This window comes from Ochotona princeps, chromosome 14 (genome assembly GCF_030435755.1).
Source record: "Ochotona princeps isolate mOchPri1 chromosome 14, mOchPri1.hap1, whole genome shotgun sequence".
Taxonomy (NCBI): domain Eukaryota; kingdom Metazoa; phylum Chordata; class Mammalia; order Lagomorpha; family Ochotonidae; genus Ochotona; species Ochotona princeps.
Window position 1 is genome coordinate 30,430,812 of NC_080845.1, and position 23,296 is coordinate 30,454,107.

Genomic DNA, 23,296 nt, shown 5'->3' on the forward strand with positions numbered 1-23,296 from the left:
CCTAGCCAGGCTCTTGAGTTAGTTCTTGAAGCCTAATTAGGCTCTTAGAAGTCTATTAGCATCACCACACTGGGGACCAACTGCCAGCACATGAAGCCTGGGGAAAAACACATCACTTCCTTTAGACATGTTGAATTTTTTCTGTAAATATTTCTTAGTAAAGAGAAAATTTAAGAATAAAATGTATTTTATTTTATATAAAAAGAAAATGCTCAAAGTAAAAAAAAATCCACAAAAATAACACTGAAACAATAAAGGAAAAAACAAATGTCACTTGACTTATAAAATGCGAGGACGCTCTCTAATAAATAAGTCTGCCTCACTATACCTCAGTGTTACCCAGACATTTCATGAAAGCTCCTAAAGAAATACAGACAGTACTTCTCAAATGGCTTTGATTCTAGTGTCCTTTCTAAAAATACCAAATTTTGAGTATCTCACCAAACACAAGTGAACCGCCATGTGCAGCAGCTGCAACCAAAGCACAGTCACAGCTCCAAGGCCAGCTCAGTGAAGGAGCCTGCTCAAGTCATTCCTCTTCTCTGGGCCTCTAGTTGCTTCCTCTCCTAATGAAGTCTATTGCATTTGGTCATCTCTCACACTCCTGTCGGTTCCAAAGGCAAGAATACAGCAAAAGACTCCTCCAAAGTGAACCCTTGCTTTGAGGAACAATTGGAGGTTGGAAAGTCCACAATATTCATTAAGCATCAGATAATAGGGGCTGATTGGTGTTGTGATGTACAGGGCCAGGCCTGGGTGCTCCACTTCCCATCCAGTTCCCTGCTGATACACCTGGGAAAGCAACCAAGGATGGCCCAAGTGCTTGGACCCCTGCATCTATATGGGAGACCCAGAAGAAACTTCTGATACCTGGTTTTGGACTAACCCAGTTCTGCCTTTTACAGCCATCTGGAAAGTGAATCTGTGGTTGGAAGGTTTCTCTTTCTCTCTCTGCCTTTCAAATAAATAAAAATCTGGAAAAAAATCAGATATAAATGTACCTGATGTGGATATATTTTCCCAGTTTCTCCAAAATCCTGGGGAACAAAACAAAGTAAGAGAGACTATTCCTGGAGGTTGTAAGCAACTAATGGGATCATATTTGGTTCACGACAGCTACACCCTGCATAATGCTGCACAAGCCTCCACGCTTCCACTTACTACAACCTTGGGTGAAATTCTGAGTTAAGATTCAGTTTCCTCAGCTGTAAAGAGGGTGTAATAAATTGCTCTATTGGTTTCCTGAATTGTTTTGAGTCATTTGCTTTATGACAGCAATGGAGATGAGAATAGAGAACTTACAATAGGTTTGTCAAACGAATTTTCTTAGGATTTATTTTATTTATTTGACAAGTAGAGTTAGAGAGAGATACTTCTATCTACTGGTTCACTTCCCAAGTGGTTGCCATGACCAAGGCCATGTCAGACCAAAGCTAGGAACTGGAGCCTCTGTCCAGGTCTCCCAGGTAAGAGGCAGATCCCCAAGTATGTGGGCCAATTTAGATTGAAGTGAAGCAGCTGCAAATCAAACCCATGGTCATATAGGATGCTGGCGTTGTACAGTAGCTTAACATGCTATACTACAATGGCAACCTGAAATCATTTTTTAAAAAGATTTATTTATTTTTATTGCAAAGTCTGATATACAGAGAGGAGGAGAGACAGAGAGGAACATTTTCCATTCGATGATTCATTCCCCAAGAGACCACATGGCCAGTGCTGAGCCAATCTGAAGCTAGGAGCCCGATCCTTTTCTGGGTCTCCCATGCGGGTGCAGGATCCCAAGGCTTTGAGACATCCTCGACTGCTTTCCCAGGCCACAAGCAGGGAGCTGGATGGGAAGTGGAGCTGCTGGGATTAGAACTGTCGCCCATATGGGATCCCGGGGCGTTCAGGTGAGGACTTTAGCTGCTAGGCCCCTGTGCCGGGTCCCAAAGCTCTGTTTCTGTCCTGTAAAATAGAGGACAGAAGAGGAGCCCTGCATGGTTGATTTATCAGGGTTGAGAGTCTTGGAATCATTTTCCTTTCTTTATTGTTATAATATTATGAACTAAAATTCTGAGGGAAACACAATGAATGCAACAAGGAGAGGCATCCTGTGGTGTCCTTCATGAATCTTCTTACTTAAGAAAGGAATTAACTGTGGCTAACCACAACAAACTAATACCACCTGTCTCTAGACCCTCTTGCCTTTCTGAGAATAAATTAAAATGTAAACACCAGAGCTCAGCTTTTAAATCCAGGGTTATCTCATTATTCTATTTCAAACATGTAAAGAAGAAAATACACTCTTTTTTCCTTTTTTTTTTTTTTTTTGTCTGAGAAGTTTCCCCAGTCAAGTTCCATCTCTTTGTTCTTCCTTCTGTGTAGACCGTGGGTCCATGTGTCTCCTGCATGCATTTCTGAACTACTCCACTTCCACACCATACACAGGCAGGCAGTGGTGGAGAGGCTCAGTCAGACTGAAAGACCCCAGAGGTTTCCAGTTTGTGAGAGGAGCATGCAAAATAGACACAGGGCAGCGGGTGAAGTCACTGTTTGGAATACCTGCGTGTCACAACAGAGCACCTGCGTTCCTGTCCTGCATCTGCTCCTGATGCCAACCTCCTGCTAATGTGTGCCCTGAGAAGCAGCAGGTGACGGCCCAAGTAGTTGAATCCCTGCCCCCACACAGGGATCTCAGTGAAGTTCTGGAGTCCTGGCTTTGGCTTAGCTGATTCCTGGCTGTTGTCAAGCATCTAAAGAGTGAATCATATTCTATGTGCCTTTCACATAGAATGAAAATAATTCAACACAATTTCTCAAAGGAAAAGAAAGGAGGATACTGCCTTCTGCCTAGGCTACAACCTAGATTAGGGGTTAGGGTCCCCTAGATTATGTGCAGGAAGACACAGAAGTGCCTTGCACACACTCCAGAACTGGCCAGCTGAATCTTTTTCTTCCCCTGGGGGTCAGTGCGGCACAATGGAGAGCACACAGGGGCAGAAGTGGAGTGAGAGTGGAAGAGGAAGTGGAACTAGCTTTTAGGAAAGCAGTAGAGTGTTCATGGTGAGTTTGTCTACAAACTGGAATCAGCTTTCCAATGACCACTTCTGTCACCTCCTGCCTGTGGGATCTTGGGCAGCTCTTGCTCTCTCTGAGGCTTGTACTTGATGCTGTATCTGTGAAACTGGGATGAACAAAACCCACGTGGGGTTGAGGATGGGGATGTGGCCCTCTGCAGACTGAGCTCTCAGTCCCATTTCACTGCCCCCCTTGTCACTGCTAGTACTTCACCCACCTGGCCTTCCTGGACTGACCACCTCTTCCAGCTAGGATTATCCATGCAGAGATACAAGGGAGAGGGAACTCCTCTCACACTGGCTCACAGAGCAGACCTTTTGGCAGCAGCCTTCACTGTCACACCCTGTCTCCTAGTTCTTGGTGCTCATGACCCCCAATGGGAGGAGTTAGGATAAGCAGATGGAAGCTACACAGAAGCTGATGCTGACTCACTGACAGGCATCTCCCCAGCACAAGGGACCGGTGAGCTTCTGGTCCCTGGATGTATTCAACCCTGTGCTGAGCTACTGATGGCTGGGCTGCTGGAGGATGGCAAGCCCAGCTACGGTTCACAGAATTTAATAAGGCCCACGACCCCAAGTCTTTGTGCCATTCATGAGCTGCTTACCCACTTATTAGTCCTTAATCAGCATGCCTTCATTGATAAACTAGGGGCTGTACCATCTTGGAGACTCCAGTCTACTCTGATTTCTCCCCTGGAAGATTCCCGAAGGAAGGAGCTGATGGATTCTGAGTGCACTTCTGACTCATCCTCCTGAGGCTTCTTGTCCAGCATGAATTTCTTTCCACAATTCACTGGCTCCTGTGTGTGTGTGTGTGTGTGTGTGTGTGGTGTTCATGGTATATGTATATCATAGAGGTCACCTCATTACAGCACTATTGATGGCAATTATGTCATTTCATCTTCCTTCCATGTTCCAAGTCTCCTCCCCTACCCTCCCCCACCACCTCTTCAGCCATACCCAGCTGTAGTTTAACCCAGCTAGCTCCAGTGCTGTCTTTTCAGAATTTGAGCAGCAGTATCATGACAGCTGTTAACCTGTGGCTCTCAGATGTGCTCGAGTTGAATTTTTTGTTCTTTGCTTTCTCTCTTTCAGTGCTAGGAAAGGAGGCTTTCTAAAGAAATGCACACTTTTTTTTAAACACATGAGTACTGTCGAGTTCTTCCTACACAGACTTTTACTCAAAATGCCTGTCAAATGCTGTGCCATCAGCTACCCGAACAAAGGAGAAATGTATTTAGTCAGCGAAAAGAAGATTTTTCTTTAGCAGCACTGGCGAATGTAAACCCATGCTAATGGTACTTTTTGGCGCATGTGTCCAGCTGTTGTTATCGTTTGTTCTTCACCACAGCCCTGAGAGGTGGGAGGAGAGGGAGGTAAGGAACCTCCCCAATCTACAAGTTAGCCAACAGGGAGGCAGGGAGGTGAAGCCTCAACTCTAGGATGTGATAAAAAAGTGGGGGACTGGAGACAGGGGCTAGAGAAGCCCAGTTCAGGGAAGACGTCCCCAACAGCACATTTACTCATTCTTAAGGTGTTTTACTCAAACAACATTTATTTATGGAGCCGGCACTGTGGCCTGCTGGGTAAGCAGTGCTGACATTCCAGATGAGCATTGGTCTGAGTCCCTGCTGCTTCACTTCCGGTCCAGCTCCCTGCTTATGGTCTGGGAAAGCAGCAGATAATGGCCCAAGTCCTTGGGATCTTGCACCCATATGAGAGACTGGCTCCCGGCTTCAGACTAGCTCAGCTACATCCATGGTTACCATTTAGAGAGTGAACCAGAGGACAGGAGAGCACGCTCTCTCTCTCTCCCATTAATTTATGGAACCATTGGTCTTCAGCATCCTTTTCCCAAGCTTCCAAAGTCAGTCTCCCACACCCAGATCCAGCACTCTCATTTGAAAACTCTAATATTTCTCCTGGGCCGTAGTGTGATAGCCTAGTGACTAACTCCTTGCCTGGAGTGCCCCGGAATCCCATATGGGTGCTAGTTTATGTCCTGGTTGCTCCACTTGCCATCTATCTCCCTGCTTGTGGCCTGGGAAAGCAGTAAAGGATGGCTCAAAGCCTTGGGGCCCTATACCTACATGGGAGATCCAGAAGAAGCTCCTGGCTCCTGGCTTTGGATTGGCTCAACTCCAGTTGTTGCGGCCACTTGGCGGGTGAACCAACAGATGGAAGATCTTTTTCTCTCTGTATCACCTTTTCTTTGTATATCTACCTTTCCAATTTAATAAATAAATAAATAAATAAATAAATAAATAAATAAATCTTTGGAGAAAAAACAGAGCTCATGTTTAAAAAAGAAAAGATGTCTTCTGGCAGGAAGGAACAACTCTGCCTTCATTTTCCTAATTATATTTCATTAAGATCCTATCTGCTCCTTCCTTGTAGGCTTATTTCTGTGGTGTGACTGTGAACAACTGGAAGGCAGGAAGTTCTGATCTCCCCCTAGGATTGAGAAAAAGCTTATTTTTTTTTTTTTTGCAAATAGAATTGGATCAAAATTGGGGGACTGGTGTTGTAACAGAGCAGGTTAAGGACCTGCCTGGGACACCTACATTCTATTGCCAAAGCACCTGGGATTGCTCATTCGGCTTCTGACCCAACCTCTTGCTAATGTGTCTGGGAGGTAGCTGATGGCCCAAGCATTTGGGTTCCTACCACCCACGTAGGAGTTCCAGGCCTCGTGCTTCAGCCTGGCCTAACACCGGCTGTTGCAGGCATTTGGGGAGTCAACTCGCAGAGAGATCTCTTTCTCTCTGGTCTCTCTTTTCCCTCTCCCTGTTACTACACCTTTCAAATAAGAAAAAAAAGTGGGTGGAGGGCACACATCCATTGCCACAGGTGTTTCTCTGGGAGCACTTTGGGGGATGGTTTGCAAACATGGCTGCTGGTTTGTTGGTTCTTTGGGGATCTGGTAGCAGCCACCGTGATGGAGTTCCCAGGTCGTTGATGCTTAGACAGATTTTGGCCTGATGAGGGGCAGGGAGGGGTGTGGGCACTGAGTCATACAGTGGTCTGGTCTTTGCCCCAGAAAAGCTTTTAAGCCAGTATTTTTCCAACAAATGGTCAGCTACACACTGTATCTGCCTCTGCTCAGGTTCCAAACCCTGTCCCACATTGCTGCATCAAGATCTAAGTCTGAGGTGCCCAAATCTGAATGTGATTCTTCTCACACAGAAACATGGAAGCTATGGTAGTAAGGGAACGGCATGGGCTGTGGCTGGAAGAGCTGGTGTGCAGAGATGGAGCCCTTCCCCTCCTGGGGAAGTCCTCTCCAACCCACAAGGGACCAGGATCTTGGGATCCTGGCAGTGGGGGACTTCCTGTGGCACGTGGGTATCACTCCAGGCTGAGGTGTAGGCACAACCCTACAAGGAGCAGATGACAGGAACTTGTCCCTCCTCTGGCCTTGGGCTCCAGGTGCTCATCCTGCAGCCTCTGGCCGTCACAGGTGAGGTGTTACTCACCTTCATTCCTGTTGCTCATTCCCTTCCTTTGAAGTGATAGTTTTTTTTTAAAGATTTATTTATTTTTATTACAAAGTCAGATATATAGAGAGAGGAGGAGAGACAGAGAGGAAGATCTTCCGTCCGATGATTCACTCCCCAAGTGCCGCAACGGCCGGTGCGCGCCGATCCGATGCCAGGAACCAGGAACCTCTTCCGGGTCTCCCACGTGGGTGCTTTCCCAGGCCACAAGCAGGGAGCTGGCTGGGAAGTGGAGCTGCCGGGATTAGAACCGGCACCCATATGGGATCCCAGGGCCGTTCAAGGTGAGGACTTTAGCTGCTAGGCCACCCGCCGGGCCCTAAAGTGATAGTTATTCTTATCACACACCCACGCATCTCCCCAGCCCTTGGCCAGGTCCTTCCCCAGCATTTTGCTCTTGTGCTGATAACCAGAAGCCTTTTCTGCAAAATGGGCATGTTAATTACACCCTCTGTGTCTTGCTATACCCTGTCAAATCCTCTTCCCCCAGGCAGGCCCATCCCAGATCCTGTGGTCAGAGAGGTCTCTCTCATCCTCCACTTGTCCACAGTGCCTCTCCACCCCAACCCCTCCCTGCTGCCTGACCACCTGCTGTGTGGGGATCTGCCAGCTTCGCCCTTTGCCTCTACCCATCCTCACAGGATGGTCTAAAGTGAGGGCTGTTTCTGCTGTGTGCCTCAGTGATGTTGTTGTGGTGCAGTCTGATGCCGAGTGTGCCCTTGCCTGGGTGGCTGTGAAGAGCAAAGCGGTCTTCTATGCCCTTCTGGCTCTCAAGATGGGAAGGTACCAGGCTGCCTGTTGGATCAAGGGGACAGGAATCCTCAGTAGCTGTAGGCTCCCTGCTGGAGTCTGGGGACAGCGGAAGGTCAGATATTTGGGACATCTGACCCTTCAGTACCTGAACACATACTTACTTCCTCCCCAGCCTCAATGCCAGCTGGGACTCAGCCTCGGCCTGGGTGGCCGTAAGAGCCTTGAGGGGGTGGGGGTGGGAGGCAGAGTTTTCCTGTGAGTCTTGGAAGCTGCTCCAGCTGGCTCGCTGGCTGGCTGGCAGGCGCAGCACAGACCCAGAGGGCCTCCGTGGAAATGGAGGGAGCAAAGGCTTTGAGGACAAAACTCTGCTCTGAGCTTAATTAAAAAGAGTGCTTAATCTCCCCCCAACCCTCAACAAATGCAGATCATCGCCCTCAAAGGAGGACAGGAACCTCCTCGGCCAGGAAGAGACCAGGAGCCTCCTAAACAAGCCCTTGAGCAGAACAGGCTGCTCCGCTATGATCTGATACAATGACTATTGTCCAGCAGGGCTGGGTTTTCCATGTTTTTGTATCCTTTTCTTGGCATTTTCTTTTGCTACCTAATTTCATGCATCAGAGGTCAAAAGACAAAAGGTCAGGCCCTGTTTCAAGGCAGCCAACTCCCCACCACTAGGAACCTGTGTCGGAGGGGGATGCTTTGAGGCACCGCTTGCAGGACCCCGGCAGGTTCTCATCCCCGATTCAACTGTTCTCTTTTATCACTTTACAGGGTATAAGGAATCTATGTGTAAATTCCATGAGAAATCAAATACCAACTGGCGTACCAAACTAGGTTAAAAAAAAAAAAAAAAAAAAAAAAAAAAAAAAAAAAAAAAAAAAAGAGGGGGACTCCTTTTAGCTTTACCAAACTCTTGTTTCTAAGAATTTGTTTCCAAGAAAGAATAGCCCAGTTGTGAGCTCCTTGCCTGACTGGGCAAAGGACATATGTGAACATATACCTCCTATGTGTATATATATTAACCTATACTGTAAATATAAAATCTAAGCTGATCTTCCTTAGTTGATTCCCCCTTCCCCCCGGGGAACATTTAGGAAGATTTCACCTGAAAATCTCCAACACATATCTGAAAATTGGTTTTAACTTGAAATTGCCACGACATTTTGGTCTGAATAATTTAGTCTGAAGACTCTGTCTTTAAAACTTTTAACAGGATTTAAAGTCCCACTCTGGATCTCAGGAAATAGTGGGTTGGTGGAGTTCCCCAATGTGATGAGTAAGTGTTCTAAGTCCCATCCGAAATATGTTCCAATTCAGAGGGAACAATGACTTTCTTGTTCTCTGTTCATATCCTCCTTGCAGCAGCTTGGTCTTCCAAATGGCTTTCATTGGACCACGAACAAATCAGGATATGAGACACCTGCTTTCTGTGCTCAATTTCCAAGGGTCTGCATCTCACCTCCCGCACCAAGTGCAGAAGTTAAGCGCTTTGGGTTGTCGCCAGATAGTGGGGACTGGCTTCAGAGTTCATCTTAAGAGGACCCTTTGGCTCCCCTTCCCCAGCAAACAGCTTCTCCAGCCGATAAACAAGATAGTTGGCAACAAATCTAAAAAACAAAAACAAAAAAAACAAACAACAAAAAAAAGCAGAGGACACCCGTTGATTTTGGCCACCTTCTCCAGGCTTTACGTGCTGCAGTCCCCTGTCTTCGTTCTAAGATTTCCCTCTCAAAATAATACTTCTTTTTTTTTTTTTTTTAAATCAGCCCACAGCCTATCTGGGAAACTAAGGTTTTCACTTGGACAATTTGTGGGTCCACATGACATCCCAAGTCCTGATGTGAGCCGCTACCACAGCTCTGAAGTTAGGAGGGGAAAATGGCGAAAGAAGCCTGCGGGAACATTCAAGGGCCTACTCAGAAGCTGCCTCCGCCAGCCTTCTCTGCCAGCCCCAACTCAAAACTGCAAGTGTGAAGTAGGCTCCCCTATACTCTTCTCCTTCAAGGGACCAGACGATACTACATTAAAATAGCATTAGTTTAAAACACATTAAAGTGATGTAGCTCTGGGCCGGCGCATGAATATTTAAAGCTCACATGACTCAGAGAAATAGAAGAAACCGTGAGGGAGAGCTACCAGTTTAACATGGAAACGCTGATGGAGAGACAGCATCCCGCATATCACCTTTCTGGAGCCAGATACGACCTTCTTAACTACCAGCGGTGATCTCGTTGAATTTAAAAGGAAGTATAGAAAGTGGAATAAAAACGGGTCTACATTTGATTCAGTGTGAAACCATCAGAATACTAGGCAGCCTTCCCAGGACCGCGTTTTGGGTTCTTGGAAGGGAAGAGTGGATTTACGGGACGGAAGTGCTGGCATATTTTAAATGCAACGGCCCGTTTTCCATATTCATAGATGCTGAATGGAACTACTACGGGATAGTGAATTTTAGCTCAGAATTCTCCAAGAGCTGCTTTAGAATCGAGTTTTCTGCGAGTCCTATCTACTTCCTCTACTTGACGTCTGCCATGTGTAACTTCTATTCAGCGGTCCAAGTGAATAGAAGGACTGGATGGGAGTTGAAATGAACGCAGCCAATCGACCCTGGTCTGCGCTCCTGGAGGCTTCTCTCCATCACACCTTGAATGAAAGCGAGAAAACCAGTTAAGTTAAATTACAATAGCCAGGACCCGCCCTGAGCGCCCGGCTTCCTGAACACCGCCCCAGCGCTTGCCTCAGCACCCACCCAAAGATTTCCGGGTGGCGGGTCGCCAACACAGGGTGCCCCCGCGATCCAGGAGCCGGAGCTCCTAGCCCTTGAGGTGCAGAGGACCCCACCGGTGACAGAAACCGTTTGTTTTTTGTTTTGACCCAAACTAGTCCTCAGTCCTTGTTTGCCGCGCCACCTGAATTCCGTGATCGCTACTAGTGGCCCGCGCCCTGCTCTTTTTTTTGCTCTCTGCGCTGCGCGATGGAAAGGTTCCTCCATCCCTTCTGGCGCCGGACCTATGGGCAAGTCCCTAACTTATCCCGAACGGGATCTGCCCGTCGCGGCCCGGTATTTATCTCGCCGTCCTGTCACTGTCCAGGCCCGGCCAGCGAAGTAGGGCGGAGCTGGGCACTCGGGGCGCCGCCTGTTTCAGGTGCTGGAGCACGTGCGCGTTGCCGGGTCCCCGAATCTTCGAGTCCAGTTCTGGCAAGAGGCTCGGGGCAGCCAGAGGGCGGGGCCTCCCCCTCGCCTGCAGCCTGGACGTCGGCTCCCACCTACAGAACGGGCTCCCACGGGGAACCGCAGCAAGGGGGCCTCGCGGTGGCTTCTCCCGAGTTCGTGCTCAGGAAAGGCCCAGCAGGAGCCCAGCGTTTGCTAGATGCCAGATCCGGGAGGAACCCTGCAGTGGCGGGACGCGTAAGGCCGGGACCGAGACCCGGCGTGGGTTTTGTAGGCCCAGGAACCCTGAGATGTGTTTCCGGCCCGCCCTTGAGCCCTCGGCTCTCTCTCGCTGTCTGGACTGTGGCGCCCGGCTAGAGGGAAACTAGTGGCGTGCCTAGGCCAGCGCCGTCTGCAGCTTTCTTTCTTGCGTCATTCTCAGTTCTCGGCGGGCGCTCTCTCTGCGTCCCAGAATGCCGCAGGGTGCAGGGGCCCGCAGGCGCCCCCGCATCAGCCAGCTCTCCTGGGCCTCGGGTCGGGCTTTCCCTTCCCACCCTCGTCTCTCTCGTTCCTTCTTTCATTCCCGGTCGCTTCTCGCCACGCTTGGCTAGCGGGTCTCTCTACCTCCCGATTTCTCCCTGGCGTAGCGTGAAAGAAACCGAGGTGTGGCGAGGTTGCCGGCAACGTGACAGAGAGAACGGTCCGGTTCTGTCCTCAAGAACTGTTCCTGTCACTCAAATTGGGTTTCCCTTGGAGGCAGTGCCAGCACTGGCTACGCCGTGCAGGCCGCTGCTGGCGAGGCGCGGCTGGCGCTCGCTCGTTCTCCGGTTGGGTAAGCCAGTGTGCAAGTGTGAATGTGTCCAGGGTCGCAAGCCAGAGCAGCTTCTCCAAACCGAACTCGCAGCGGAACTGGGTTTCTGGGATTCCGCGACTGCGGACCAGGGACGTGGCGAGGGGGAGAGGGGCAGTTTCTGCAGCATCCCGACACTGCACTGCGCCCAAGCTCCACTCGCCCCGGCCCCCTTGCACCGTCTCTCCAGGGCGGCGGCTTCAGTTCCGTGTCCTCCGAAGTGGTTTCGTTAGTCTCCGGCTCCGCGGTGGGAGCCTCTCCAAGGCTTCCTACTGCGCGAGTCCAGGGTGGGGACAGGGCGGGGGGGTGGCGGTGGGCGCAAGAGGACACAAACCTCCCTCCTCAGCCTACTGCGTGGGCCATGGCCAACAGGCTAGGCCTGGGTACCCCGCAAGGGAACTCTGTGAACCCGGACCCTGAGCTCCGATATTTCAGAACCTGCTAGCAACGGGCGCCCCCTCGGGAACGCACGCGTGTTCCGTGTCGTCCCCAAGCGCACGGAGCGAGAAACGGAGGCGCCAGGGTCGGATGTTTCGGAGGGCGCAGCTAGCCCATCGTTCGATTCGTGCAGCTCGGCCTAACCCTCAGGCCTTCCCTATTGCGTTCCCCTATCCTAGTCCCAAAGCCCCACAAAGCCAAGGCATCCTTCAGACAAAAAACTGGAGGCAAAAACAGCCCAACTCCCATCCCAACGCGCAGCTCCTGGAAACAAAATCAGAATTGAAGACAAGAAAACACGCAAAGACAAAATTCACCTACGCAGCCCGCACACGCGCGACATTCACTAACCCCAAATCAAAATGCACCGAAACCCCACAGTTAGAAAAGCCTTCCAAATAACACGCTTAAAAAATGACCTACAAGGCACAAAGTGTAAACCCACAGAAAATCAAAATGCAGAAAACAAAAGCCCCCCCCTCCGAAAAAAAAAACTAGGCCCACAGAGCGGAAACTCGCTAAAAATCAGTCCCACGGAAAAAGAAAAAACCAACCTGCAACACACCCGAAACAAAAGCATCTATTCTAAATAGTGAAAACTAAATAGAGAAAACAAACAAAACCAAAACAAACCCCCTAAAGAGAAGGAAAAAAAACCACTACCCACTCCCGCCCGCCCCCGGCCTGGGGTGAAGTGTCAGTTCCCGGAGCGCTTTTGATCTCCCGGCGCGGACAAGCCGCTCCTCCCGGCGCTGCCTCCCGGCGCGGGGGAGGCCAGAGGGCGGGAAGCCGAGGCCCTGAGGCGAGCGTGCGGAAGTGGCCCAAAGTCAGAATTCGGAGTGGGGACTCGGACCTGCAGGCTGTAGGGAGGAGGCGGCGCATGGGGACTGCGCCGAGCAATGGATGGGGACACCGCCCGGGAATGCACAGCCACGTTTCCGATTGTGGCGAAATCTGCCAAGTGGCTAAACGCGAGGTCCGGTTCCCGTCGCCCCCCTCCCCTCCTTACTCCTGCTCTGAGCTCTTTCCCCTTAGGTTGTGGCCCGGCCTCGTGACCACCTCCTCCTCCAAAAAAAAAAAAAAAAAAAAAAAAAAAAACCAACACTCTCGCCCAGGACTCTCGGAAACTGCCATTGTCCGGCGGGCCAGAAGTCCTCCTGCGGAGCGCTCCCCAACCATAGAGAACCTGTCTCCCCCCGCCCTGCAATGGGGGTTGGGGAGGGCCGCCACAGGCTTTCAGTGGCGCAGCCGAGCAGCTGAACGCGGGGCTGGGGACCCGGGGTCGCGAGAGGGGAGCCTTGAGCCTGGGTCGAATGGAGCGGGCTGGGCATGCCACACCTCTGCCAGATAACTAACCAGCCCATCTCCCCTTAGGAATCAATCCTGAGGCTCGGAGCCTGCGCCCTGTCTTGGGGCCTAGGGACAGTGGAATTCCCTGGATAGGCCGGGGTAAGGTGTCCACCCGTCTCAGGGACCTTCCGAGTAAGCTCAGCTCCTCCCGGGTGCTCCAAACCAGAGGCCCCGAATTTTATTTCCAGCATCTCACAGGCCAGAATAAGACATGGCGGCGGCGTGCGGCGGAGGGAGGGGATGCTGGGCCCTGGGGAGCCTTAAGGGGCCGCCTTGGAGTCGGGGGACTTGTACTCCGAGCTGTAAGTGGGAGGTGGGGTAGGGTGAATAGAACCCCCCGGGGATACGGCGCCGCCCTAGGGGCGAATCTGAGGATACTGCATGGCACTGTGCAAGTGACAAGACCACCAGCCTCTACGCTCGCAGCCTTCAACCCCCCCAAATCTTCCAAGGCACCTGCTTGGCAGAGCAGTTAGTTTCTGTAAGAACAAAAAACCCGGCCTGCGCCCACCTGCGCAGCGGTATTTGTTCCTGGAATGGTCACTTCCCCCGCTCACGGGCTCAGAGGACAGCGCGACCCCCTGGTGCGCAGGGCTTAGTAAAGGATGCGGCCTGAGGCTCGGGGCTCCGGGCTCGGCACCGATCTGTCCCTACCCGTAGGTGCGCGGGCTAGCGCAGGCTGAAACCTTTCTTCCCTCCCCCCAACCCCCTATAAAAGTCCGGGGCGGCGCGGCTGCGGCGCTGCTGCTCTCCCGGCCTCCCGCTCTGCCCCGGCCCGGCCCAGCCCGGCCCGGTCCGCCCCGTCTGTGGCACGCCGAGCAAGGCCCCGGGCCGCGCAGCGCCTACACCCTTTTCAGCGCTCGCTCGGGGCTGGCAGTGCGGGGCGGCGCGCTGGGGGCGCGGCGTTGTCTGGGGACATCTTGTGATGTTGGCGAGAACAGGACATGATCTCACATGGCGAGAAGCTCTTTAGTTCCTTAATCATTTCACGGTGCCTTCGGACGCTTTTTTTCCACCTAAAACGTTTAGTTTCAGCTCAGTGATCAGCTACCCCAGCTCGGTGGGGGAGCGGAAGGCTTGAATTATTCCGACCTGTGAGCGGCCCCTGGCATCAAAAAAAAAAAAAAAAAAAAAAAAAAGGCACCAAAAAGTGGAAACTTTTTTTTTCCCCCGTTCATTCCATCAAGTCCTGAAAAACCAAAATGGATTTAGAGAAAAATTACCCGACCCCTCGGACCTGCAGGACAGGTAGGACTGTGAGGTGGGGGACACCGCATTTGCTTAGCTGAAACCCAACAGGGTCTTGACTCGCGTGGCAGGTGGACCCTGGAGGAGGAGGGGTGGGTTGGTGGGGAGAATTTTTCCACAAGTCTTGGCTGTGTGTCTGACTGGGGAGTGTTTGTCTTTTCACTCATCCATTCAGGTGTGTTTGTCTAAGAGTCTACTTGGGTTTTCAGTTTGGGATATTTGTTACTGCTCTTCAGAGGGTGCAAGTTTGGGTTTGTGTTTCTATTAAGGGGCTCAGTGTGCACATGAGTGACAATAGGTTCGTCCCTCCCTGTGTATGGGTCTTTAAAAGGTCCAAGTTTATATCTAACAGTTTGTGTGCTGTATGTATTGTTATGGCTGTGAGGATGCTAGTGTGTGCTTATGACTTGGGGTTTGTGTGTGTGTGTGTGTTTGAATATCTTAAGGTGTCTATGAGTACCATTGGTAGAAGGGAATTTGCTGCTTTGAAGATGTGTGTCCACTTGTCATAGGAAACAAGAATGGGGTGATTGTGCTAAGCTCTGTAATGTTAAGTGACAGTGGTGTCTACAACTCTGGGGGTCAAGCTGTGTGCAGGCTCAGGCTTAGGTCTCCTTCTGTGGGAGACCGAACCAGGTGGGGGTATGAATGTGGGGGTGTGGAGCCCCTCCATGTGCCATGTGCACTGTTGCTTTGAGCGGGCACCCTGGAACTTATCATTTTACACATAGAGCTCTCCATGAAAGTAGGCAGCCAGCCGACTAGACAACTTCTCTAGGGGCCCCCAGCCCTAGCTAAGCCTGCAGCACCAATGTGTGTGTGTGTTGTACATACTCACTGTGTGTTCAGGGTGTATCTTGTGGGTGTCGCTCCAATGGACACAAGTGGGTGGACATGGGTGCCTAGCCTGTGCATTCAGCTCAAGTGCCTGTGTGCATAGGTGTTTTTGGCACATGACCTGGCCAGGCCCTACGATGGGCACTGTAGGTCTTTGCTCTGAGACATATGTGTTATGAGGTGGGTTCATCTACTTGTTAAGTCACCGTTCCAACCCCATGGGGACACACACACAGACACCACCTAAAAAGATTCTTGGGTTTCTGGGAACTCTAGCCTCTATCCCAGTCCCAAGTAAAGGTCAGAGAAAAGAGAGGATACAGTTGGAATCCAAACTCAGGGCAACTTCCTGCAATGGTGACTAAGAAGTGAGGGCATAGATCTAAATTCAGGAAGCCAGAAGAACATTCCCGAGGTAAGGTAGGGAAGAAGGACTTGGGAACTCCCATTTCCCATCCTCGTTTCCTGATGGTCAGCTCCCCTTGCCTGGGCTCATGGGCCCCTCAGTAGGTGGGACTCCTGGCACCAGGTGCTGTGTGTGTAAGGGCTTGAGTGTGTGTTGAGGGGGATGGGTCAGCGGCCATGAGGGCCTGTATAACTCGCAAGCTGCCTTCCAGGACAAGCTGTCTACGAAGAATGTAATTCATGGCGGTCGATGGGCTCTTTGATTAGTTCAATCGCCTGAATAATCGTTTAATCAATAAAGCATTTCATTCCTCTGTGCTGGCTGGCCTGGGTGGAGTTTGTGGGGTGGGGCGGGAGGGGAGCTCTAGGCTGACCAGAGCTTAAAATCCCGAGAGCCACGCCTCCTCACCCAGGGGTCAGGGTCAGGGCTGTTCCTGGGGCAGCCTGACAGTTCAGGTAACACTGCACTTCCACCTGTCCAACCAGGCCTGGAGAAAGGGGGGTGGGGCTGAAAAGGTGCCCCAGGAGTCTGCCCGGTCCAGTTTTCATGAGCTAATATATCTCCCTTTCCTTGCTTCCCCAACCTCAGTTTCCCTGGCAATATGGTGGAGAGCGAATATGATCTCCAGGCAGACTGGATTGGTGCTCCCCAACCACACAGGGTCATTTAAAGATCTCCTCTCACCTCTCCTTGGTACTAGGGAAGGGAAGTCTGGGAGAGGGGCAGGAACTTGGGCGCGATCCTAAGGCAAGAATTTTTCACGTTTGGCTCTTGCAGCTCCTTCTTTTGGAAAAGGAGCTGGAACATCCCCAGTTCCTTGTCCCCACCCCTACTGTTGGAAAAGGTATAGGATTGGGCAAGCTACCTGTGGTGGGAGACCTGGACAGGCTAAACGCACTCCCACTGGGTGCTTTGAGAAGGTGTTCTGGCCTCTCATACACTATTTGAGGCTTTTTTGCAACAGGAAAACTCTGAAAGGCTTTCTTCAACTCTTCACTTTCTCAGTCTTTTGTGCTCTCCACCCCAACCCCCTGCCCCACACGCTCAGCGCTCAGCACAGGGCCAGACCCAAAACCCTGCTGCTGGAGAAAGGCCACCATAGCGCACAGCAAGGCTGAACCGCATACGCTCAGTGGCTGCGACAGTGACCCGGCGACAGGAGCTTCCATGCTGGCCTTCCTCTTCCAGACCTAAGCCGTGGCTTCCAGACGAGGCGAGGCGCCCAAGCTCTGGCTACACCAGGCTGGGTAATCTCAGGAGAGTCCCAACCTCTCTGGGCCACCATTTGATGGCCTTTAAGTCTGGGCTGGGTGGCTGCACCTTCCGTTTGAAAGCCCCGGGGGCAGGGGTGGGGAGTGTACGTGAATAACCACCCCAGCTCCACCCAGCTCCTGGGACCGGAGGTGTGTGAACAAGATCAGGCTGAGACCTTGTCGTTCGGAGGGGCCCCAACACCCGTGTGAGATAGGGCATCTGAGGTCCCCATCTTGCTGGGGGTAGTGTTTTGGCTCCGTCTCAGCCTGCAGTGCTCCCCAGGGAGGGGAGTGGGGATTCTGCCACTGGGAGGGGAAGGGGATAAGGAACGCTGGCCTATGGCTCTAATCAGAGAACAACTCTCCATGACCCCCGCCCCCCTGTGGTTCTGAGAGTGCCTGTTGGCCTGGCTGTGTTCCTGGGAGACCTTGACTAGGTCATTAATCAGGTTGTGTATCTCTAACATGTATCCCTAACACGAGGAAAGCATAGCATCCCAGGGCTGGGACACTGGATTTGTAGGCCTGAGTTCCACGGGTAGAAGCCAGGGGTGGAGTTCGAAGTGGAAGACCCAGGGGGGACGAGGGGGAGAGGGTAGGAGGGTGTGGTCACTAGCTTTGTCCCTCAGCCTGCTTCTGCACTCTCTCCAGGAGGGATGTGGAGCCACACGTGGAGTGGGACCGAGGAGGCTCGGACTTTTGTAGTTGTTTCTGATTCACAGGGAAGCCAACCCTGGAACCCTAAGCCAGCCTGGTCCCTGGTCCCTTGGTGACCTTCCCATTCCAAGGTGGGGAGCAGAACATTAAAACCTAGGCAGCAGCCCCCCCCCTCCATCGCCCCAACAAAGGTGAGATGGCTCCCCTGCCCCCACAAGCCTCAGCAGTCTCCCTCTGCGTCCCTAGGGGCCAGCTGGGGCCGTTTTCCGCAGCTGTGCCCTGTCAGGGTGGGGGCGGGTGTCAGCTCCGGAAACTTGTCTACCGGTCAGGGGCAGCTGGGCCTGGAACAGTGACAGCAGGTGGGCCCAGCCAGGATAGAGGTATGGGAGAAGTGAGGCAGGGATGTCAGAGGGAGGGAGGGAGGGAGTGGGAAACTGAGGAAGGGGAAGAGGCCAGAGGATGAGCTGGGCCTCTTCCCAGAATCAGCAGGGTGGGGAGGGAAGGGGGTTCAGAACGTGTAGAACCTTGCTTGGGCAGGGTTACCTTTCCTAGGAGAGGGTCACCGCTTAGGAATCGAGTCTGCAGCAGACCACTCCCACAAAGCTGCAGGGAACCTCCCCTGGGACGCCTGGGGCTCACAGATTCTGTGGCTTTTGGGGGCGGAGGGGAGACGGGAAGACTGGCCGTCACAGGCTTCCTTTTCAAGGTCTGTTTCCTTTGCCTCTGTCTGAGAGCTCCCTCGAGAAGCTGAGACTCGCTGGTGCAAGATCTCTTGGAGCTGGACAAAGTTCTGCTGAAAACCATTTATTTGGTCACACAAGTGACAGAAACTTCCCTGGGAGGAAGAAGGTCAGCTCGAAGCTGAGGCATTGTAGCCCCGGGGTGGAACCCTTGCAGACAGAATGAGCCCGCCCACTCGCCGTGCTGGGGCCTTTCTGACGCTGGACGCTGCTGGGCTCACTTTAGTGCCCAGAGGACTTAGCTCAACTCCACCCATTTTGTAGATAAGGAAAGTCGGGGGTCAGAACAGGCAGAGGTGTGCGCCGCGAGTTGAAAGCCGCGTGTCTAGTGCGCTCTTGGTCTTTCTCTAACATGCATTTTTTTTTCCTGCTTTTTGTTCCCTGATGGAGACGATTGCCCCCTACTCTCACCCCCCACCTTGGGCATCCTCAACCTCAGGGCGTCCCCGCAACCCCAAGGCCTCGGCAGGGACGGGGGTGGTGCCTCTCGCCAGCACCCCCAGGCCCCCAGCAGGGCCGGCTGCGGGACTCTGCAGGCCGTGCGCGGCGCCCTCCCCCTCCCCCTCCCCCCTCGGCGGTCCTCGACCAGGCCCTTCGCTGTGCGCGCGTTTGTCAATGAACGTGGCGCCGCCGCCGGGGCCACGCCCCCCATTCTCTCCCATTGCCCAGGTATCGGCTAATCAGGCGGAGCCCAAGGGTGGCTAAGCCAATGGCACGGAGGCTCGGGCCAGGCTCCGCGTCCGCCGGCCAGATTGGCCGGGTGGAGCGTGATTGGCAGGTCAGCCCCCGCCCCGCCCCCGCCCGGAGGGAGGCTGAGCCCCGGGCGGCGCTGTCCACACGCAGCGGGTCCTGAAAGCGGCTCCGGGGCGGCGCGGTGGCGCACTGTGCGCGCCGAGCAGGCGGAGGGCTAGCGGCGGCGGCGGCCAGCGAGGCCAGTGCAAGCAAGCAGCGGCTCGACCTCAGCCCCTCCAGTCCCGGCGGCCTTGGTAGCGGGGACCCTCCGCTCTCCTTTCCGTCCCTCGCCCCGCGCCTTGGGGAAGGAGGCGCGGCGGCCGTCCGGGAAGAGGCAGCTTGGAAGCCGGTGTAGCCGGGCCCCACAGACAGGACAGAAGGTGTCTCGTGGAGTTGGTTGGGCGTGAGGCAGATTCCCCAAGCGCGCAGGAGCCCACCGCTGTCCCGCCCCGTTCCTGGGGCGGGCCATGGGGGAGCCGAAGGGACCGTGCCAACTTTGAAGGCAGCGAGCCGAGTCCCAGGCGTGTGCGGGCGCCCCAGCTAGCTGCTGGGGACCCCGGCGTGCCGGGCCCCGGACGGAAGCGTCCTGGAGCTCGCCCCTGGACATTGCGCGGCCGAGAGGAAGTTCTTCGCAACTTCGCCGGAGACGTCGGAGAGCCAGCCTGCGCCGCAGAAACTCGGAAAGCCGAGAGAGGACGGATCTGGCGGAGACCGAGGGGTCGAGGAGGAATCGGCCCGAGGCAGCGGCACCAGCCTGGCCGCGCGCCGACCTCGCTGCTCTCTGAGAAGGGCCGAGGGCTGGGCGTTGCAGCGGCCTCCCCCTGGCCAGGGGGCTCCTAGCCCTCCCGGAGCTGGGTTCCTACGCTATGCCCCGGGAGCGGTGCACGCCTGGGCCGCAGCTACTCCGGGCCGGGCCGGGAGCCATCGTTTGAGGCAGCCCGGGAGGGAGGCGAGGCGGAGTTGGGCGTCCACTCCCGGACGGACTGCGCTAGCGCGGGTCCCCGCCTGGGCGGGCAGCTCTCGGCGACCTCCGGCCGTGCGTTTTCCGAGTGCAGCTCTCACAGTGTCCGACCTGGTAGTGCGGCTCTTTCGCCGCCCTGGGCAGCCCCTTGGCGCCGGGAAGCGGCGGCGTGGGCCGGCCGGCAGTCTGGAGCGCCCCGATGGAAATACACTGTAAGCACGACCCGTTTGCATCCATGCATAGTAAGTAGGCGGCGAGCTCGCTTCTCTCACTCTCCGGCCGGGACCGGGGTGGGGGTGCCGGACTGCGCGGGGCAGTGCTCACAAGGCCGGGAGGACCCCTGGAACCGCGGTAGTTGCGCAGCCAACTTTGTGAAGTCAGGACTCTCGGGCAGGGGACGTTGGAACCACACGGTCGGCCGGCCGGGGCCAGAGCACCTGGTCGGCGAATCCCGCCTCCAGCAACCCTCAGCGTAGGCGCTGAAGCCTCAGCTTTTCCAGGCGGCTGCGGACGCCAAATTCTTACAGCCTCCGAGGCAATCCGAGCTCGGATTCGCAGAGGGTCCCGCGCAGGGCCAGTTGGAGGGCACCAAGTTGGAGGGAGAGGTCAGCCTGCAGCTCAGAAACAGCGCCCCACAACCCAACCCTGATGGCGCCCTTTTCTGACGTGGGATTGATCGGGGCTGGCACTTGGAGGGCAAGTGGGACCATGAGGGGGAGTGTGTGTGTGTGTGTGTGTGTGTGTGTGTTAGAGGTGTGTGTAGGACCGGGTTGAGAGGCGCAGGGGCAGCCCGGCCGTCCTGGAGTTAGAGGAGAAGGATTTGGAAAATCAACGAATGAGCGCTCTGGGAACTAAGCCAGTTCAGGCAGGGACCCTGAAAGACCCCAGTGGGTCTGGCTCGGCAGGATGCCTGCCTCGGGGACAACTTATTGCTTAAAAGAGAAATAAAGAAAGAAAAGAAAAGATTGGAAGAAGAAGCCAATTAGTCACCAGGCAGGCACCCCTCCTTCTGGAAAGATCTTGTGTGTGGGAGACGAGAAGGGGCAGTTCTGTGGCGGGCAAGGCACTGGCCGGCTGCCTGGCTCTGCCGGCCTCGGGCCAGGTCACCCAGCTGCACGGCCTCCTGTGAGATGTGTGCTCAGCTCCCGGTGAGTTAACTGCTCACAGGAGATCGGTGATGGGGAGGAAATTTCAAGTGGAACGAATCGAATTTCCCTCCTGCCTGCTGCAGAGCGGGCGGGGACGGTGCCGGCTTCCACGGCCTGGTGACCAGTGCGGGGCTCTGCTCGCTGCAGGGCAAGGATTTGCTCCATGACTGGCTGGGAACCCTCTCCAAGCCCTCCAGCTCCCTTCAGACAGAAGGGGATCTTGGTACTCCCCCTGTGGGTCTCCCGTTAAACAAAGGTAGCAGAGACCCGGTTGGAGAGAAGGCAAGCTTCCGGAGCGAGTGTGTCAGTGTCTGCTACCCAGGGCCCAGTGGCCTGGCAGGCAGGGGAAGGTTGCGGATGGAGCTGGCTGTAGGCAGGTCACTGTCTCTTTGTGTCAATTTGCCTGGTAATTCAGCACAGCGGTGGGGACATTGGCACGGAGAAGCAGCTCTGTTCTGGTCTCAGCCCAAACGATTCCTGGCTGGCTGCTTGGCGACTTGTGCCCAAACCATTTCCAGTCTGTAGGGACCCTAGCGCCCTGCGCCTGCAGTCTTTTCCTACTCCTCCGACTTGAGCCTGGCTCTGGGAAGCTTTGATGTCACAGAGGGAGCCCAAAAACAAACGAGTTGGGGGCGATAGTCTGAGAGATGGGCAGGCCCTTGGCTCAGTTGAGGAGAGACTAGGGGGCAAGATAGGGTGGGAAGGCTACTGAGCCCCTCTCCTTACTGCTGGAAAATCCATGGGCCCTGGCTGGCTGCCACTTTCTGCTCAGAGCTCTGCAGCCCAGAGGTCGTGCTCCCTTCCTTCCCTGGGGAAATAGCAGGAGACCTGGTGGGCTGCCGGCTGCTGTGCAGCAGAGTGGAGAAGGCAGCCCCTACCAGGTGCAGGTTAGCCAACAGCTAAGCTCTGTGCCTCCCCGTTCTGGCCTGCAATCTGCCCCCTCCTCCTCTTCCCTGGGAAGTGCGCCCTCCTCCCATTTCCATTCTCCTAGGCAGTGCAGTGGGGGCTGGGCCCCAGCCAGCCAAGCTTCCTGGCTTCTTTGGAATGACCCAGTGGTTCTGATACCCAAAGCTGTTTGAATGGTGTGGGCCAAAGGGTGTGAGCCAGCTTTGGGGCATCTCCCCCAACTTGCTGGTGAGGGAGATGCGGGGAGCATTATGGGTTCTAGAGGAGTGCTTAAGGCAGCAGGGGCCAACTTTTACTTCTTCACCTTCCTCCCTCCCTTCCTTCCTGGCTTTGGTCAGTTTCTCCCTGTGGCCTTTCTCAGTTCCTCCTCCTGCCAGTTTATCCCAGGGTAGGTTGAGTAAGGAGAGGCAGGCCCTGTTGGGAAATGGCTTCTGAGGTTAGTGGAGGGGGTGGGGTGGGGCAGAGCAGAGCTCCACTCCCTAGTTTCAGGTACTTCATTCTCATCAATCCAGTTTCCTTCCTCTCCCTGCCATCCCCTGGCTCTCTCCCCTGATGGTTTCTAGCAGCCATAAAGCTGTTGTAACCAGTGTCCTACACCAGCCTCAGAAACCTGGACATTAAACCTTCAGTTATACCCATTTCACAGAATGTGTCACTGAGATCAGAGAGACAAAAGAACTAATGGGAAGTTAATGTGGGAAAAAGCATGAGAGGTCAGAGGATTCCATGAAAGGTAGCAGGACAGTTGCAGATTGTAGACAGGGCTGTGGTCTCTGTAGGTAAGATGGCACATGTTCAGGGCCCTCCCACTGGCTGGTCCAACCACATCTGAGTTTGTGGCCCAGCTGGCGGTGCCTGGCTTTCAGCTGGGGAGTCTGTTAGGGAGAGGTCACCCTGTTTTCCTCTTTGCATGCCTGTGTGCCCTGCCACTTTCCTCTCTGGTGCCAGTAGGAGGAATTTCAGTGTTCTGTAGGTCCTGGGATTCAGGTTCTTTCCCTCAAAGATTTTGATGGCCAGACTGGGTCTTTGGGGTGTGGGAAGGGCTCCTGATGGACAGCAGGTCCTTATCAGGGCCTGAGGGGGATCTGTGGGATCAGCCCTTTACAGATTGGAGCCCAAAGGCCCTACGGGCACCTGCCATTCAATCCTTCTTCGCGGTCCCTTTTTAAACCCTACCCGGGCTGGGCTGCCCTGTAGGGACTGGCCTGTATTTCCCTGAGATCCCAGTGTCTGTTTCCAGGTGTGCCTTGGACTCTGGCTTCTGCTTCCCCTGAAACGTGTAGCCAAGGCCCCAGCAGCCTTAC

At 54.0% G+C, this 23,296-nt stretch overlaps 1 protein-coding gene across 2 annotated transcripts in view; it reads left to right on the top strand.

The window, feature by feature from the left end:
- The first annotated feature begins 14,152 nt into the window (after positions 1-14,152).
- PAX5 (paired box 5) overlaps positions 14,153-23,296 on the top strand; it is a 158,373-nt gene continuing 149,229 nt past the window's right edge. The window contains exon 1 of one of the 2 annotated variants that reach the window (XM_004580976.3): positions 14,153-14,352. In XM_004580976.3, the coding sequence (XP_004581033.1) occupies positions 14,307-14,352 (46 nt within the window). In that variant the 5' untranslated portion in view covers positions 14,153-14,306. Of the gene's footprint in view, positions 14,353-18,890; positions 20,181-23,296 lie in introns of those variants that run through there. The other variant, XM_036496781.2, reaches the window with a different exon arrangement.